The 18744-nt window shown below is 43.4% G+C and overlaps 1 protein-coding gene across 1 annotated transcript; it reads left to right on the forward strand.

Annotated features, from left to right (window-relative positions):
• Positions 1 to 12217: 12217 nt before the first annotated feature.
• ANKRD34B (ankyrin repeat domain 34B) lies at positions 12218 to 17615 on the forward strand. Its single transcript, XM_083703239.1, has 2 exons — positions 12218 to 12502; positions 15213 to 17615. Exon 2 carries the CDS (start codon positions 15253 to 15255, stop codon positions 16792 to 16794), a length of 1542 nt encoding a protein of 513 aa, XP_083559365.1. The 5' UTR covers positions 12218 to 12502; positions 15213 to 15252; the 3' UTR covers positions 16795 to 17615.
• Positions 17616 to 18744: the final 1129 nt, after the last annotated feature.

An 18744-nucleotide genomic window follows, 5' to 3' on the forward strand; every position in this document is an offset into this window, starting at 1 on the left:
TCTTGTATGAATACTCTCTTGGACTACAACTCCCATCAGCCCCCAACCAGCCACTGGTCAATGCATAAGTTTTAGTTTCCGGCCATTAACTCACATTAAATTTCAATTTTCTGGAAATGGCTCAAACTTTAGGTCTCATCAGTTTCATGCTTAAAATTGGAAGTGGAGTTTTTTTTCCTGCTGTTGATAATTTTTTTCTTGGTTTTCATAAAAAAAGCTACGTTGCTAGGCAGCAGTCACTTTGCTTATGAATCACTGCCTGGAGTAATTACCAGTGATAAGAAGTTACTATAATCTCCATTAAGAAATTTTAAAAGTGAGTAATTTACCATCAATTGTGTTGGTCAATCTCGCCACAGAATCCTACAGAATAGGGGGGAAATGACAATTAGTGAAATTGTCTTAAACATTCTCTGGATAATACTATCTGATACATAGTCTTTTCCCCCTTCAGCTGCTCAAACAGAACACTGTTGTCAGATTATTTTCCATAACATGTTTTTACTCCTCCACCCTGGTACCATCTTCCATTTAGTGCTCTTTTTGTAATTTTAGAGCAAGCCTTTGTTCAGTTTGCTGCTGAGCTTATATCAACATGTAAAAGTGTGTGTGTGTGTGTGTGTGTGTGTGTGTGTGTGTGTAGTTGTACAAAATGTGTTTTGTTACACTCAGCTATAACATCCCAATTTACTTCAGAGTCCAAAGGTGGTGAGGCAGACCATACACCTTTCGACCCTAATTGAGGCAGATTTTACTGCCAATACTGGGGATCCAAAATACCTGGTCTCCCAAATGCCAGGAACCCCTCCCCCCAAAAAAAACCTCCCTCTTTTCCTTTTCCCTTTCAAAGTGCTGTCTCCACCCACTTCTGTACCCACAACCAATCAAGGTGAAGCTCTTGCTTAGCATACTGAGAATTTTGCCTGTATTGTTCCACCAAACTCTGATTTACCTGGGCCATCTGTCACAGATGCTTCTGATTTTTTTTAAATTAAAAATCATCTGTGGCTTTAAAAATAAATTATTATACTAAATAGAGTTAAACCCTTTTTATTTTTCTGGGGTTCAAAAATGACTTACGAACTTATGTTCATCAATGTAATTTAAGTCCTGTGGTAAAAATGCCTAAATTGGATTTCAGTACTGATCTTAATAAGTCACTGTGTGTTACTGTTTTGTAGTATTAAGAATGTCAGATTGAGATTATTTGTGACAAAGGGTGATATAGAAATTTATTGAATAAATAAAGTAAATAAATGCATTTTGCCTGAGAGTAAAAACAAAGTTTTGCCTTTGGTGTTCATCTCTGCCAACTAAGAAGTTCTAGAAGCCATCGATTCACTGCTGCTCCACTGTCACTTTTCCTTGCAGTGGTGGATCTAGGGGTCTCAAATTTCACTGGCACTCTGTGCAACACTAAAATCCAGTGCCCCTCTGCCTATGGTGCTCCATTCTAAATCATAGATGTGGCAGCCCCCAAATCTGCCTCTGTTCCTGGTGAGCTACACAGCGGGTTTGATCATCTCATGGATGAGCCTGGCCTCTCTCATTGTTCTGTATACATCACATTGAATAATAATGCCTACAGGCCTGAAGCTATTTCAGAACTAGTAGCTTTCTAAAGTACATGCCATAGCAATGTAAGGAATGTATGCACAATCCCTATTACCATTTCCTCTAAGACTCCAACTACACGACACAAAGAGAATGAACTGGCCAATTTCACACTAGTTCTAAAGTTGGTGTTATGGCACAATGAATTGTTTCACCTCCTGTACATTGTTCAAGAATGCAATGCACTTTAGGTGGGCTGCTTTTAGGAACAGGAATATATTTCATAGGGACCTAATTTAGCTCTTTACTACACTCACTACTGCTGCTGTTCCAGCTTTTCCCAGCCATTGAACTTTTATTATTAGGGTTATTTGAGGTAGGGGTGATCAGTTATTTGACTTTATATATAGACACAAGTGAAGGTTGATAAAAGAGAGAGTCTGTTATATGTGTGCATGAAGGTATGACAATGGCAACATCTGAAAAAAAGGGGCTACTGTTACCCATTAAACGGCCACCACTGTGCACAGGGAAAAGCAGTCTGCTAATTAAACTCTCCAAAATTTTGCTGAAGGCTGGCATATTTTAGTTGAATCACCAGTCTACTTTTGGAACTGTAATGCAGACCAGCTGGTTTCAGCTTTCTTGCTAGTTCTACTATTAAACAATATTTAATTTTTAAGCTGTTTAGAACACTTTGTTCCCAGGGAAGCATGAATGAGGGGGATTAAATTATATCTGTATTATACTTCTCTTAGTGACTGGTAATTATATTGTCACTCATTGTGCCATGCTATTCACTGCACTTAGCTGCACAGAGAACTGAGGGAAATGGTTTTATTTTTCCTGTTCTACAACAATAAGCTGACTCAAAGCTACTTTTAAAGTATCTAACTGATGCCAGTGGGGCTACTTGTGAAAAAAGAAAGGGCAACATTCTGAAGATGAATAATTTCCCATTGCCTCAAAGTGAGGTATATAGAACAAGTGAATATTTTTTTTAAGCGTTTTGGAAAACTTCATTTGTGTTCTGATGTACAGTGGTACCACGGGTTAAGTATTTAATTCGTTCTGGAGGTCCATTCTTAACCTGAAACTGTTCTTAACCTGAAGCACCACTTTAGCTAATGGGGCCTCCTGCTGCTGCCGTGCCGCCACTGTGTGATTTCTGTTCTCATCCTGAAGCAAAGTTCTTAACCTGAGGTAATATTTCTGCATTAGCAGAGACTGTAACATGAAGCGTATGTAACCTGAAGCGTATGTGTAACCCGAGGTACCACTGTATTAGGAGTATTAATTTTTGACTATTTTCTAACTTGTACATTTTACTAAATGGGGCTATTGTTATTTTTACTGTTTTCTTGCTCTGTGTAGAACTGTTGTTCTTTAAAAGTGTTCCATTTGTGCGAAGTGACTCTCCACATAGGTGCAGTGTTTTAACAATACCAACATAATCAGCAAAAACAAGAGAGTTTGCTGCTACAGTTAAAACAGCTACATCTACATCCGACAGGAATGGTTACAGCTCCATTGGGGAGTGGGGACCATCAATCAATTTCCTTTATTCGACCGATAGTCAGAAATAAAACACAGAAATAAAACACAATACAGAATTATGAACTAAAACATCATAGGGGTACATGAATAAGGTAGGGCCAGAGCACTAAACCTCTCACAGATAACCCACATCAAGGCATTCAATTGTACGTTTCCGACGCTTGAGTGCCAAGAAAAGGAATTTAGCCACTGACAAAGTTGTTTTCCTAGAAGACTTATTTAGCAGATATGCTGTCTGCTTTCCTCTTTGTCGGGGACTAAGCTGGGGTAAGTATGGGGTTATAAGATACTGTCTTAAATCGTTGTAGAAGGGACAGCTCATTAAAATGTGCTCTGTGGATTCTACCTCACCCAACGCACAATGGCATAATCTCTGGTCATATGGGACTCCTCCATATCTTCCCTTCAGAACCGCCGAGTCAAGAACATTCAGCCTAGCCGCGGTAAATAGTCTGCGGTATTCCACGTAGTGGATATCCGCCAGGTAGCGAGCTGGAGCAGCTCGGTACATCTGCTCCCCCAGAAACAGCCCAGGTTTCACACGGGCTATGTCCTCCTGTCTCGCAATATCCCTTAATCTTTGGGCGATCACTGCCTTTGCATGGCTATACGTCATGGACTCTATATAAAGGGAGGACAACCCGCACTTCTGCACTTCCTCCACTATCTCCCCTTCCCATGGAGATTTAAAGTTATCCCTCAGAATCAAGGGGGCCAAACCCACCAGTCTGAAGCAAAGCTTAAGCCAAAGCCATAACTTCGCTTTCAGGGCCACATACCTAAAGGCTTGGCAACCGGTTTCCAATCTCATGATCGCACCTGCCACGGAGGGGGGGATCCTGAGTATGGCCCTGAGGAATTGGGTTTTTGTCCCATAGGATGCTCCGTCCCATAGGATGCACCTAGTTTTTAGGGGGGGAAATAAAGGGGGGGAAATTCCTTTATTTCCCCCCAAAAACCAAACCAGGTCGAAGAACAGCGGGATGGTGGTGCTGCACCTCCTCGCTGTCCCCCGAGCTTGTGGGGCTGGCCGATGTCTGCCCGAAGTGCGGGGCGTTCTGTTTCAGCGCGCCCCGCGCTCCGTGCAGCAGGCTGCTATCCGCAGCCTAGGGAGCCCTGCGGAAACTCCCGCAGGGCTCTCCAGGCTACAGATGTCTGCCCGGCGTGTGGGGCGCTCTGCTTCAGGGCACCCGTGCGCCGGACAGCAGGCTGCTATCCGCAGCCTAGGGAGCCCTGCGGGAACTCCCACGGGCTCCCCAGGCTTGCTGATACCTTCCTGAAGCCTGGAGAGCGAGAGGGGTCGGTGCGCACTGACCCCTCTCGCTCTCCAAGCTTCAGTGAAAGCCTGTATTCGCCCCATAGGACGCACACAGATTTCCCCTTCATTTTTGGAGGGGAAAAGTGCATCCTATAGGGCAAAAAATACGGTATATTTATCTGAAATCCTACAGCTTCTGAAAACAGCATGCAAGGAATTCACTGTATTTTAATATTTTGCTGGAAGCTGCCCAGAGTGGCTGGGGAAACCCAGTCAGATGGGTGGGGTATAAATAATAAAATTTATTATTATTATTATTATTATTATTATTATTATTATTATTATTATGTATCACACATTGCACCACCACCACTAAGTAGCATGACACACCAACCCCACATAATGGATAAGGGCAGCCTAGTTGAAGGAGTGATAGATTTATGGTTCGAGAAAACATTTTATAACATTGTAAACCGACAAAATATTTGTGGCATGCGCTTTTGAGGGATAGATCCCATCTCAGATCTAGGAAGAGGTCACTAAGCAGCTAAGTGCATATTCAGTGAAAATTGGGGGGGGGGGGTGGAATCACAGGGGATGTGATTCACTCTAAGCTGGCTGCCAATGGTGATTTATAGGCATATCAAGATAAATTAGAAAAGCATACCTAAGGAGGGCACAATTCCTTCCTGTAGAAAGCCATTTGCAGCGTTTCTTCAACCCAGGTATGTATTGAGTCTTTATTATTTGGCTTTATTATTGGTGGTTCAAACTGAAGCTAATCAACCTATTTGTGTAATAAACCACATATTTGAATCCTCTAAAGTTTCTCTTGTTCCCAATTCCTTCTGTTGGAAAACCTTACATTTGCGGTGCCACACCATGACCCTTGGTTAAATATCCAAATGTGTCATTTGGGTGCACCTTTATTATGTATGTGTAGATGATAACACATGGTAACAACTATGTACTCTAGCTAACTATTTATTCTTGCTGCTTTGCTTTCCCCAAGCTGCTGCCCCAGAAATACAGGATCCATCACTCATCCTTGTCCATGCTCCTGGTTTCCCCCCCGTGGAGTTGTTAACCTTTTTCCAAGCAGTTCCCTGTATCTTAGCAAGCTCCAAGAGGGAGACAGCTATGTAACAGGTAGAGGTGTTCCTAACATGGAATTGGTGCCACAATGTTCACTACACATGCTACCCTGCTATTTACCAAGTCCAAGGCATAGGAACCTCGGTGAGCTGGCAGCCCCTGCACACATGTCTTTCCTTTTCAGACTGCTGTGTGGTGTAGACTCTCATTCCTCCCCTTTGTGTGCTGTGCTCTAAAACGGGCTGTAACGAACATAAGGGAATTTGAACTCCTGCCTGTTAGTGCATTTGGGGACTTGACATAATTGGGTTATGCTGGCTGGGATGGAATGGGATTCTGTGGCATTGCCTTGCATGGTGGTGCAGGGGTAGGTGCTAGTTCATTTGACCGCATACATATATGAACAGCCTATCTGTGGTCCAGCAATCTTGCGACTGGTGTGCACTGGCAGTTTTCATGGACGCTGGGGGCATGTCTACCATTTTTACACTGTAGTTTCTGGCTCTCTGCTTTGCTTTTCTCCTCCTCTCCTTGACTGAGCATGCACTGGATACGGTGCCTGTTCTGCTAGTGTAGTGGTGGAAATGTCTTTGGTCCAAGCCTAATGTGAGTTAAAAATTGCGGTATAAAAAGTTTCTACAAACTTCTCACTTCTTGAATAACAGAAAACATAAAGCAGTATTGTAGATCAAATTTCCTTTAAACTCTCTGGCTACTTACCGTAAGTAGAGACAACACATTTGCTCTCTCGTTCCTAAATTCAGTATTTCCTATTCCTGTAGATAAAAGAAATAATTGTTCCTTGTTTACTGTTTCAGACCATGGCTTCTCTGATTGAATACTGCTGTAAAAACATTTTTGGCATTAAAACTTGAGCATATGCTCTTAGGTGGGTTTAAAATACAAGCCTTTCAAAACAGATGGTAATCTTAAAAGTATTGACACATGTGTAGTTTTATCTTTAACTTAAAAAACTAAAAGGACATGCAATCACACAGAGTGGGGTGTTTTGTAACGTGGCGCAGCATTTTCTCCTATCATTGATTAAAATTAGCTGCCCATTTCTGTGGTATCTAATATTTTAATCTTCAACATTATTTAGTAGCAGTACTACAGTGCACACAGCCCAAAAGGATAAAGTGAGGCTAATATAAATAAAACACTTAAAATGTCTGTCCATCCAAGATGAAATGCTAATGAAAACGCCTTCCAATTTCTTAACTTTTTTATTACTTTAAATATGCACACTGCTATTTGTCAGCCACGATTTGAACCCATTGTTGAGGGTAGGAAATCTGAATAGATAGAATATTATTTCCGCCTATAGGAAGGGTTTACTATAGGCAGCTAAAACATCTTAATATTGGCATCGCATTCACTTCTGCAATTAAAAAGAAGCTTTATAACTTATTCTGTGCATGTACAGTATATTTTCTAAATGAGTATCACTAAAAGACCAATGTCACTATAGTCCTGTTTCATGTAAGCACACAAATATGTCATGGCAATATTGACAACTGTTTTGTGTGGCATGATGCCCTCTAGCTCATGGGTAGGCAAGCTAAGGCCCGGGGGCCAGATCCGGCCCAATCGCCTTCTAAATCCGCCCCGTGGACTGTCCGGGAATCAGCATGTTTTTACATGAGTAGAATGTGTGCTTTTATTTAAAATGCATCTCTGGGTTATTTGTGGGGCATAGGAATTCGTTAATTTTTTAAAATATATATAGTCCAGCCCCCCACAAGGTCTGAGGGACAGTGGACCGCCCCCCTGTGGAAAAAGTTTGCTGACCCCTGCGAGTCTAGCTGTTCTGTCATGTTGAACACTTTCTGGTTTTTAAGGACGACTCTACCAAGGACTAAGCCTGGGTGGCAATGCAGAACTACTGGTACTGCCAAAATGCTCAAAGAGAGAGAATGACTGGCATTTTCAATCTGAGCAATCAGTTTTTCCCATCACTTTTAAAATTGGGAATCTGCAGCATATTAAGGCATTGATTCACAGATGTCTCCTTCATACAAAAGCCTTCTCTGAAGCTTCTCCCATTATTTAATTAGCGTGGCATAAATATGGCAGGCAGATTAAGCAAATGTGTAGGAGAGCTACTTTATTCCATGGCAGTAATGCTGTCCCCACCAGCAACCTTGATAAAATATCCAGAAGTGTATATGCCACCTACATGCCTTACATAATCCCAGCAACAACAGGCCAAAGAAGAGTGGTAACCTTTCCAAAAGAGTGGGTGTGTTGCGTATTCATTTCCCAGGCTGTTCAATAAAGAAACAGTATTAGTAATGTGGGTGGTATGTGAAGAAAGGAGGAAGCGAGACAGAGGATGAGATGGCATAAGTGTCCTTGGATGTTTTCATACTGTGGGCTTCTTTGTTATCTTTGTTTATATCTGTGCCTTATTCAGGTAGTGAGCTCAGAGTCATGGTAACATGGTATGATTTGCCTTCAAACTATTTTTGTTTGTAACAATTATTCAACTGTTAGGGCTGAGTTAAACATTATATTCACACGCTACGGAATAAGGGTCCTGAGAAACTGGGTTTTTGGATAAAAGTATGCAGGAAATGTCAGACACCTCTAAAATGACTGATAAGAAAGGAAAAGCCCTCCTGGATCACACCAGTGGCCCAACTAATCCAGCATCTTGTTCTCACAGTGGCTGACCAGATGCCAGTGGGAAGCCCACAATTTAAGAAGGATGTTGACAAGCTGGGATGTGTGCAGAGGAGGGCAACCAATATGGTCAAGAGTCTGGAAGCCAAGCCTTATGAGGAATGGGTGAAGAAGCTGTGTTTATTTAGCCTGGTAAAGAGGAGACTGAGAGGAGATATGATAGCCATCTTCAAATTTCTTAAGGGCTGTCACATGCAAGATGGAGCAAGCTTGTTTTCTCCTGCTCTGTAGGACGCTAACCAATGGCTTCAAGTTACAAGAAAGGAGATTCCACTGTTCCTCTGGCCAGTGTCAGGCATCAGGGAATCTGATCCCCCCATGGTAGGTGCCAGGAATAGATGAGACAATGGAAGTTCTTACCAATGTCTTTTATTCAATATTCACAGAGAGAGGCTTAGAAATGCAGCCTCTTGGAGTAACGGTGTTGCTCCGAGTAAATCTCCACACACACATACCTTTCTCTCCACTTCCTCAATCATCAACAGCACCACTCACCTTGCAGTGGCCGCTTAGGGTCATTTGTCTCCGAGTTCTTTGCTCTCCTACTTTCAGTGCCCGCCAGGTTCTGGGAGAAGGGGGGTCTGGAATGTTTTCTAGTGATAACATATCAGCCAGCTGCTCCGGCTCTGCCTCCTCCTCCTCCTCCTCTGCCATTCTTTCCCAACTTTGTTCTTCATCTGCCTCTGAGCTACGACCTCCCGCAAACCACTGTTGTAAATCTATACGGTCTTCCTCTTTTCTGGAAGGTTCAGGCTGGGGAGGCGGTCTCCACCACTCCTCCACTGTCCAGTCCCTGACAGCCAGTGAGAGGGCACACACAGAGTAACCTAGTGAGCCATAAAAAGAGCATGAATTGGTGCATATCATTGTTCCACAGTAGTTCAGTATGTTGCAAGAGAAATGTGGTTGCACAGGCCATTGTAAATGGTGAATTGTCGTTGGTAGGTGAAAGAAACTATACAGTCATACCTCGGATTGAAGTAGCTTCAAGTTAAGTATTTTTGGGTTGAGCTCCACGGCGACCCGGAAGTAACGGAGCGCGTTACTTCTGGATTTCACCGCTCACGCATGCGTAGACACTCAAAATGACGTCATGAGCATGTGCGGAAGCAGCGAAACGTGACCCGCACACGCGCAGTCGTGTCTTACATTTACTTCAGGATGCGAACGGGGCTCCGGAACAGATCCCGTTCATATTTAGAGGTACCACTGTAGTTGGATAGGGTTAAATAATGAAGATTCCCTGGGTAAGTGGGAATGTTGGAAGTGAAGACTTATTTTGTTACATTGATCATGCAACATCATGCTGAGGGGCAAGCTAACTTCTTTCATTGCAGGAAGCAGATGACTAATAATGACACACCGTTCCAAACAGAAATTATCAGCTTCTGTATCAAGGGCCAGTAGCAGCACTAGAGGAAAAAAAAGAACTGAAGGATTGGAGTAGATGGAAATAACAAGTGATGTTTATTAGAGGGCAAGCTCTCTTTTGCATGCTTGGTGCTCTGCAGTGTGGGCAAAGGGGAGTAGTGATTTATTTAAGTGGTGCTCACCCACTGTTAGTCCAACACAGTAGCACCTCAGATTGCCTCACTCTCCAAGAGGTTTTCTTGGAATCAATCACCACAGTGCAAGAACAGTAAATCAGATAATACTGTTAGTTGTGGAGATTCTAAAGACCCAGGCAAAGCATACAGAACATCAGGGATTACTCTGAACAGCTGAGAAAATTGCCTGCTTCATCCAGCAGCTGGGATAACTTCCTCTTAGCATACATGGAATATTAAGCTCTGCTGTAATTGGCCATTCTCTATTATCTCTAGGCCTCCTTGAGTCATGCCTGATGTTTCCCTGATTCTGTTTTCCTGGAGGTTGCAAGCACCACTCTTGCTTGCTCAGGTGATTACTAATAAATAAGCCTACTGAAATGGTATGCATATCTGACTTTGGGCCTTAGGAAGAGCTTGGGTTGGGAATTCAACTTCATGCTTCTTTATACACAAGAAATGGTTTTGCAAATCCAGCCACCTTATTCTGCAGGTCGAAGAGCAGACTAGGAGACAAGAGGGCATATTTAGACAATTTATATGCCACTTAATTAAAACTGTCTTTTCATAGCTGTCAACTTTTCCATTTGCTTGCGAGGAATCCTATTCGGAATAAGGGAATTTCCCTTAAAAAAGGGGGGAAATTGCCAGCTATGTGTCTCTTAAATGATAGCTCAGCAAATACAATATAAATAAAATCAGTTAAAAACTTAACTATGCAATCAGAAATAACTTTATAAGTCTGCTGCAATAAAGCAGTCTTCAATAGGCATCAGACATCCAACGGAGTGGGGTCTGATCTCAGCTGAATGGGAGTTCCATGAAATTGGGCCCACAATACTGAACACAGCCCTTGGTGGATGCAAAACATGCATCTAAGCCATTAGTAGCCACTATAGCAACTTCCCCAAAGACCTCAGTGATTGGGTAGAGATATAAGGCATCACGCAGTTGCTAAGCTATCCTGGACCCCAAGTTTTTAAGAGCCTTGTAAATTAATTCAATAAACTTGAACCTAGACCAGTCATGTGTAGACAGCCAGTGCAGGCTTTTAAGCACTGGAGTTATATGCTGGTGATAGTCTGTCCCCAGCAGCAAAAGCAGAAACTACTAAACAAAGAGTCTCTAGCTGGATGCTGAAAAGATTAGATCATTTCAACAAACACCGCAGACAGGACAGGGGAGATGGGCAACCACATTAATGATCCTTAAGTAAAAAAAGGTGGTTTTCAAGTCAGGTCGGAGCCCTTTTTTGTACAGACACAGCTATCTGTAACTCTCCTAGTGCCTGCAGCTTAACATGCACACCAAGCAGCCTGTGAGCATCTGCTGCAGTAACCTTTCGTCTCTCTTGTATATTTCAAGATAGATTCAGACATTTCAATAAGCAAGGAAAGGAGAAGATTAAATTGTAACGAGCAATGCAGGGATATCACATACTGGCAAGGTGTTTCACCTTTACCAAATATGATAGAGGGATTTTGCCATGAGGACACTTTGCAACAAGTGTTTCCCATCCAACCATGGGTTCCGAAGTAGTTCTCCCTCCTGTGAGAGGATTGCATTATGCACCTGTCAATCTTATAACCAGTGAAAAAGAAATAGACAATTTAATGGAAGACTGGTCAAAATATCACTAGGCAGCTGCACCTTCTAGCATGGAAAGAAAACCTTATTCTTGGGGGTAAATTGTTGGCTGCAGCATACAAATGGTAAGAATAGTACCCACCCACCTGTCTCATACACACAACCACATCCATTTACAAATGCAGGTTGGTGTGTGTGTGTGTCGGTAAAGTGATGATTTCAGCAGAGTTCTGTCTCCATGTTCTGATCCAACCCATGAATTTTAATGTTTGGGCAAGTGGTCTAAAGCAGAGCACAATGGCCAGCTTTTTCTTGACAAAAGCTTTATTAGTAGTACTTTATTATCTATGTGTTTTATCCCGCTTTCCAAACAAATGTTGTCTCTCAAACTGTCTCACAACAATGGGGGGGAAGGAAGGAGACAGGACCTGCCACCAACCTTACAAACTAGAAAGGCAAAGACACTCAAAGTGGGAGAAGCTGCCTTTGACAGTTTTCTGCCCGGCAGAAACTCAACAGGTGCAACTTTCTTCTCGCCATCTCTGCGTCCGAGGGGAAGTCTGCACCTGTTGAACTTCTGCCTGGCACGCAGCTCCTAAAAGACCTCTGGGGCCCGGGGGTGGGGTGGGGAGATGTAAAACCTAAGAGGCCGCAGTCGTCTTCTACACGTGTCCTCGGGAGTGCGCTCTCCACTTACTCCAGGGAGACCTGCTTTCCAGCAAACGTAGGCGTTGGCTGCACGCCGCAAATCCGACTGGATGCGTGGAGCAGACTCTGCCTCGCGATCTTCCCTGAGGAGGGACAGAGCGCGCGCGCGCTACCGCCGCCTCCGCTGGCTTCCCGCCTTCTGCAAGAGCAGCGAGCAAGCCCACCTTGGCTAGTTCCGCGCGGACGAGCAGGCAACAGACGCCCTTGGACAACCGGGGGCCGCGGAGAGGCAGCGGGTCCTTAGAGCCCGAGCTCAGCAGCGCGTGGGTGGAGCGCCCAAGAGGTGGGCGAAGCCGCCCCAGCGCTACTGACAGCCTCCTCTCCAGAGCAGGGGCGCTGCCTGCCAGCCGAGCGGAGGCGTTTCTTCCCCCTCACTCCCCTCTATTGCTTCAAGCGGCAGCCACCGCTGGAGAACTAAGAAGACCTGAATTCCTGCGCAGAGAGGAGCCCCCTGCGCTAGAGAAAGCAGCTCTCCCGCTCGGCGTCCCTCAGCTGCCGGCTCCTCGAGCAGGTAAAGCGGGCGGAGGGGAGACTTGGAGAGCGGTGGCTTGACCCCGGGCCGCTTGCCTTCCTCCCTGAGGGCAGAACAACTTGCCTCACCCAGCGGTGCCTTGGCGTGGGGGCGCCGCCGCTGCGTTTTGGCGAGCGCGCCTGGCGACTCTGCACAGCTTTGCCGAGAGTGAGGGGTTTCCCAAGGGCGTGCAAAGGGGGCAGGCAACAGGGAGTAAGGGGTGAAATCCGTGTCCTTGTACATTGCCTGCCGGCTGTTAACCTAGGGTCCTAGGCTCACTTATTTGGAAGGACGACCCATTGACTTCAGTAGTGCTGGCTCCTAAGTAGGCATATAGTCTGGAATAGGCTCGCTGATGGCTTGCAAAAGTGTGCAGTCCGACACCGTTTCTTTACTAGCAGTGTTCGGATTCCCAGTTCCGTTTTTGCAATCACGCACTTCCGAAATATTTAAAAATCGCAAATACTCTGGACTAAAATGAATGGAGTTACTTCAGTGTGTGGCTGGGTTGTTGTTTTTTGCACCGCGGAAGAAGAAGCAGAAGAGCATACAAATTGCAGTGTTCCAATTAGCAGTTAAATTTAACCAAAACGAAATTACTTTTTATTGTTTATGGGATGCAGCGGTGAAATGGAGCAGACTGTTGTGTGGTACTGAGCAAGGCTGACTGTTTTGCCAGGTTGCAAATTGGGTGGAGAATTTATTTTCTGTAAAAGAGTGCCTCTGAATTTTTATTTCCTAAGACAATAGAAAGATCAGTGCTATTTTTTTAAAAAAACTAACCTTGTATGGTGAACACAGTTTAGTAGTGATATGTATTTAATGATAAGGAAAGTCCAGGAAGGCTGCAATATTATGCACACTCACCTGGGAGTAAGCCCCACTTAGATAGGAGGTCCCTTCAGCCACCCAATAAAATATTAGAGGGGGTCACTCACTGCGCTGTGTTGATTATGCAGGACAGGGCTTACTTGCCCCCTCCTCAATATTTTATTCATGTTGGCACCACTGTCAGTAAGTATGCATAGATTTGGGCTGCATATTTGATGGGACTTACTCCCTGGTATCCCCTTCATGGATCACTGCCTTGCCGTGGTGAAGGGGCTTGAATAACTCAGAGAAGCTATGAGCTATATGTATGGAAGTGAGAGCTGTACCATAAAGAAGGCTGATTGCCGAAGAATTGATACTTTTGAATTCTGGTGCTGGAAGAGACTCTTGAGAGTCCCATGGACCGCAAGAAGATCAAACCTATCCATTCTTAAGGAAATCAGCCCTGAGTGCTCACTGGAAGGACAGATCCTGAAGCTGAGGCTCCAATACTTTGGCCACCTCATGAGAAGAGAAGACCCCATGGAAAAGACCCTGATGTTGGGAAAGATGGAGGGCACAAGGAGAAGGGGACGACAGAGGACGAGATGGTTGGACAGTGTTCTCGAAGCTACCAGCATGAGTTTGACCAGCATGAGTTTGCCTGGTGTGCTCTGTTCCATGGGGTCACGAAGAGTCGGACACAACTAAACAACAACAACAACAACAACACTCCCTGGTATGCGTGTCTTAGAGCATACAGGGTATATTTATTTTTTACATTTTTGTCCCACCTTTCTTCCGAGGAGCTCAAAGTTCTCCCTCCTCATTTATCCTCATAACAACCCTGCATAGGCCAGGCAGAGAGGCAATGACTGACCCAAGGTAACCCAATGAGCTTAGGAAGGGCTGTAGTTCAGTACCAGGTCCAATCTCCAGGAAGGGTTTGAAATGCTGGAGGGCTGCTGCTAGTCAATGTAGATGATGCCAAGCTCAATAGACCAATGAGCTGACTTGGTATAAGGTGGTTTCTTATATTCCTATGAACATCCATGGCTGAGTGGTCTCCCAAGTCCTAGTCCAACACTCTAACCACTACTCAGCTTCTCTCAACTCAAGCTTTACAGAAGTATGTTCTTCTGGTTTCAATTGGGCTTACTCTTAGATAGGACTGAAGCCTCACAAAAGAGTAAGGATGCATACTAAGCTGGCATACTAACCAACCAAGAGGTATGGGGTGGTGATTACAATGAGAACCTGTTGTTAAAGCACCTTTGGGCTGTGATGTGTGGTAGCATGGCCCTTCGCCCCCACTCCCTACTTAAGTGGTCCTTTAGTACGCAACTTGCTGACCATAAACAAACATACTAGAAACACTCAATGCATCCTCTCTGAGTTTCCTTATTCTTCCATGCCTTCCTGTCAGTTTTAACATAATTCACAAGACTAATGGAAACAATTATCAGATAAGAAAGCAATCTCTGGGTATGACTCAGGCCAAAGTGGAGTACTAATTTATATATTCATTTTTTTTAGTATGAGAGCTGGAGTTGCAATGGGAAAGTATCCAGTAAAGAAAGATTTAAGCAACCTCCTTCCTGATACTTCTCCAATCTAAATAACTATACAGTATTCCAAAGCTGTTTTTCCTGTCAGAGTTTTGTTAAGTACATATAATGCATTATTTCAGCCTTTAGTGCGAGGTAAGCTTGAGGAATACAAGGTATATGCACTGTTTCATGCAGACAGGGGTGTGTGTGTGTGTGTGTGTGTGTGTGTGTGTGTATTGCAAAATTAGAATGTTCTGTTTAATAGAGGCTCCCATTTTTTTATCTTCCTGTTACTAAATGAAAATATATATTAGATTCTTAATTATCTTTCCTGTTTGTCTCCAAATTAGGCAACATTTCCAACAGCTGCAGTCTTCAAAAACAGAGAAGATGGAAGAAGTCATAGAGCTTTCACCTGATGGAAACTCTCTGATAAAAGCGGTCTATCAAAGCAGACTTCGTCTCACAAGGCTGTTGTTAGAAGGTGGGGCCTACATTAATGAAAGCAATGACCGTGGTGAGACCCCTTTAATGATTGCTTGTAAGACAAAGCATGTGGACCATCAGAGTGTTAGCAAAGTCAAAATGGTGAAGTACCTCCTGGAGAATAAGGCAGATCCGAACATACAGGACAAAACTGGGAAGACAGCCTTAATGCATGCTTGCTTGCAGAAGGCTGGTCCTGAAGTGGTTTCTTTACTGCTTAAAAGTGGAGCAGACATAAGTCTGCAAGACCATTCTGGCAATTCAGTTCTTGTTTACTCAGTGAATTCAGAGGACAAGGAAACCCTCAAAGTTCTCCTAGATGCTTGCAAAGCAAGGGGGAAAGAAGTCATAATTATTACGAAAGACAGGTCTCCATCTGGGAGGCAAAGAATTAAGCAGTACTTAAATGTTCCTCCTCCTGACACTGATGAAGCCCATTCTTCAAGTTCTTGCACTTCCCCATCAGATGTAGAAATCAAAACATCTCCCTCACCACAGTCAAATTCAAAGGAGACAGAAAAGGGTCTCTTTAACTTTAAAGAACCTAACCATCCTGGAAGAAAGGAAGATGTCCCTGAACCACATTCTCCTTCAAGAAAACCCAACTTGGCACACACAGGACCTCAGATGCAGCACGTATATTCTGATCCTTGGATGAAGCCTTCCTCCTCACTTTTTGATCAGAATCAAATATCCCCTTTACAAGAAGAGCTTCAGGACATAACTCCAGAGGAAGAATTGTGTTTTAAAATCAACAGCCTGGCCCTGTCCAAGAGATTTATCACCAGACACCACAGCATTGATATAAAGGATACTCTTAATTTCTTGAAAAACTTTGAACAAACTGCCTCAAGAAAAATGTCGTATGATGAGATAAATTCTCAGTCACTCTTTGGTGAGACTTACCACAATAGGGGCGAAGCTGCAGCAGATCAGAGCGAAGCTCCTGTAGACCAGAATCCAGATTCCGCCCAAATGACCTTTGTTTCCACCTTGAAAAACATTGTTCAAAGAAGAAATCTGGGGGCAAATCACTACAGTTCCGATTCACAGCTAACAACTAGCTTAAGCCCTCTTACTGAAGACAGCAAATCGCTTCTAGGGAAGAAAAAGCTGCTCTCCCCGTCTCCATCGTTGTCACTGAGTTCCAGAGAATTAATAGAAAACATGCCTCCCAGTTTTTTGAGCAGGAGAAATCATGCCATTTTAGAGAGGCGGGGTTCAGATCACACTGCCCTGACCAGACCTTGTTTTCTTCCCCCTTTAAATGTGAACCCTCATCCCCCAATCCCTGATATCTGTAAGATTAATACAGTGGTTTCTTGTGGACAAAAAACCCTAATTCCAACAGCACCCATTTACCCCAAAGACTTCAAAAGTAAAACACTCTTGACAAGGAGGCAATCATTACAAACTGAACAGATCAAACAGCTGGTAAATTTTTAGTTGATTACTGGGGAACAGTGGCATACAACTTGTACACACTAACAAGTATTATTTTGGAATGTGAGAGTGGCTGGACTGGACTGTAGCAACACCCCCTCCCCGACTCTTCATTGAACATCAGCCTTGAGGTTGAGCTGCAAAAAATGTTCTGGTTAGTTGCCGAGGAATAATTGCAAAATATTGCTATCTTCATTGTAACTTACTATGGAGAAAACAATGAATATGGTTCTCCATTGTCTGCATAGATAATACAAACCAGAATTTTCTGATAAGGCATTCTAGGGTTTGCAAATACTAGGCCCAGTCTCTTACAGCAAGTTTACTAATGCCTTATCTACAGTGTGTGAATATTTTTAAACAGCTGTTACAGAACTAAATCCTATATTGTGCAACAGACAGTTCAGCTATACAATGGGAACAACCCAGTACATTGTGGGAATGTGTTCAAGCCCATTGATTTCAAAAGGTTTAGTCATGCCTAATTCTGTGCTGGATTATGTCTAGTGTCTATTATTCTTACATTAATGTATCCTCTCTTGAAAGATTGCAAACATCTGAAGAGAAGTGAATGAATTGAATGAAGGAAAAGTATAAAGCTTTAGTAACAACTAGGGGGGAAAGTCAGGACACATACGAACAATAGAAAACACAACATTTTAGAAAAGTATTGCATCCAATTTATAACAGATGGAAGAGCTGCTGTAAAATCCAACAAACATCTCCAGTTTTGCAGAGTGAATGTTTTTCTGTTTAAATTTTGGAAGCTTTTGTTGTTTGTTCATCTTGAGTATTTAATACATTTTGAGGCAGAGGAGCAACCATGGAAGTAATGAAGATATACTGGTGTCATTTTACTGCATTAAACTCTAGCTTTTGCTGCTTTTTTGGTTTTTTAATCCCCAAACACTTTCTTCCCCTCTGGCCACATTCTTGAATTTATAGGATTCGGTGGATTGTGGGAATCTTTTGTGATAGATGCCTAAATAATATAGTCGTTAGGGTGAGGATTCACTATGAGGGGAAAAGTGGGACGAAAGGAAGCTCTACGTGCACCAAACAGTAATTTATTATACTTATTATGTTTCAATTAAAATCTTTTTCAGGGTGCTGTAATCAGAAAGTGTTCTCAAAGTGTTATTTGAGAACATAAAGCATTATTGTTTTACAGTATCCCTGACACAGAGTTTAATCAAAACATATTGAGGCTGTTAAATGTATTGTTTTGTGCACTTAGAGATATCTCCTCCACCAGGTCCTGCATTTGTTCCTTCCCTTTCTCCCTTAAAGTCTCAAAGGCACTGGGGAAGACAGAGAGAAGCAGCAACGGCATGAGACAAAGAAGGGAAGGTGAGTCCCCTCCCCATTACTTTTGCTGCTGTCATCTACCTCTTCTGAATTAGCAAGCTGCTCTTTGCAATGACAACTGATTGTATGCAATTAATTCTCATGTGACTTCTCTCCAACTGTGTGTACTTGTGTGTGCATGCATGGATCATTAAAACAGGATCTTGGCAAAACTGGGCGTTATCGTGGAGTGCCTGGCAGACAAGTTTCTTTGATGTGCACGTTGGCAGGGACTATGTAGTCTGGGATTATGAAAAAGAAGCTGCCACCAAAATGTCAGCTAGGGTAGAGACGAGTCAAAAGGTAACAGAAAAAAATGGTGAGAGAGACAGTATTTCTGTTTGGGACTGTGGGAGAGATTCCTCCCATGATCCATTGTTTATGGGACAGGAAGGGCTGATCCAAGACATTTTGGCACCTGAGGCAAACTGTAAAATGGCACTTCCCCATTCAACATCAGGAACAAGTGGGGAATAAAGATCTACATCACTTCTGGATCCTACCATCTGAGGTGGTTGCCTCACCTTGCCTCATGGGTGGACTGGCTTTGGGGATGGGAGTGTGTTAGAAAAACTAGCCAAAACACTGGCTATAGACCTCCAGTAG

The sequence above is a fragment of the Podarcis gaigeae genome (genome assembly GCF_964106915.1).
Source record: "Podarcis gaigeae genome assembly, chromosome: 11".
Taxonomy (NCBI): Eukaryota; Metazoa; Chordata; class Lepidosauria; order Squamata; family Lacertidae; genus Podarcis; species Podarcis gaigeae.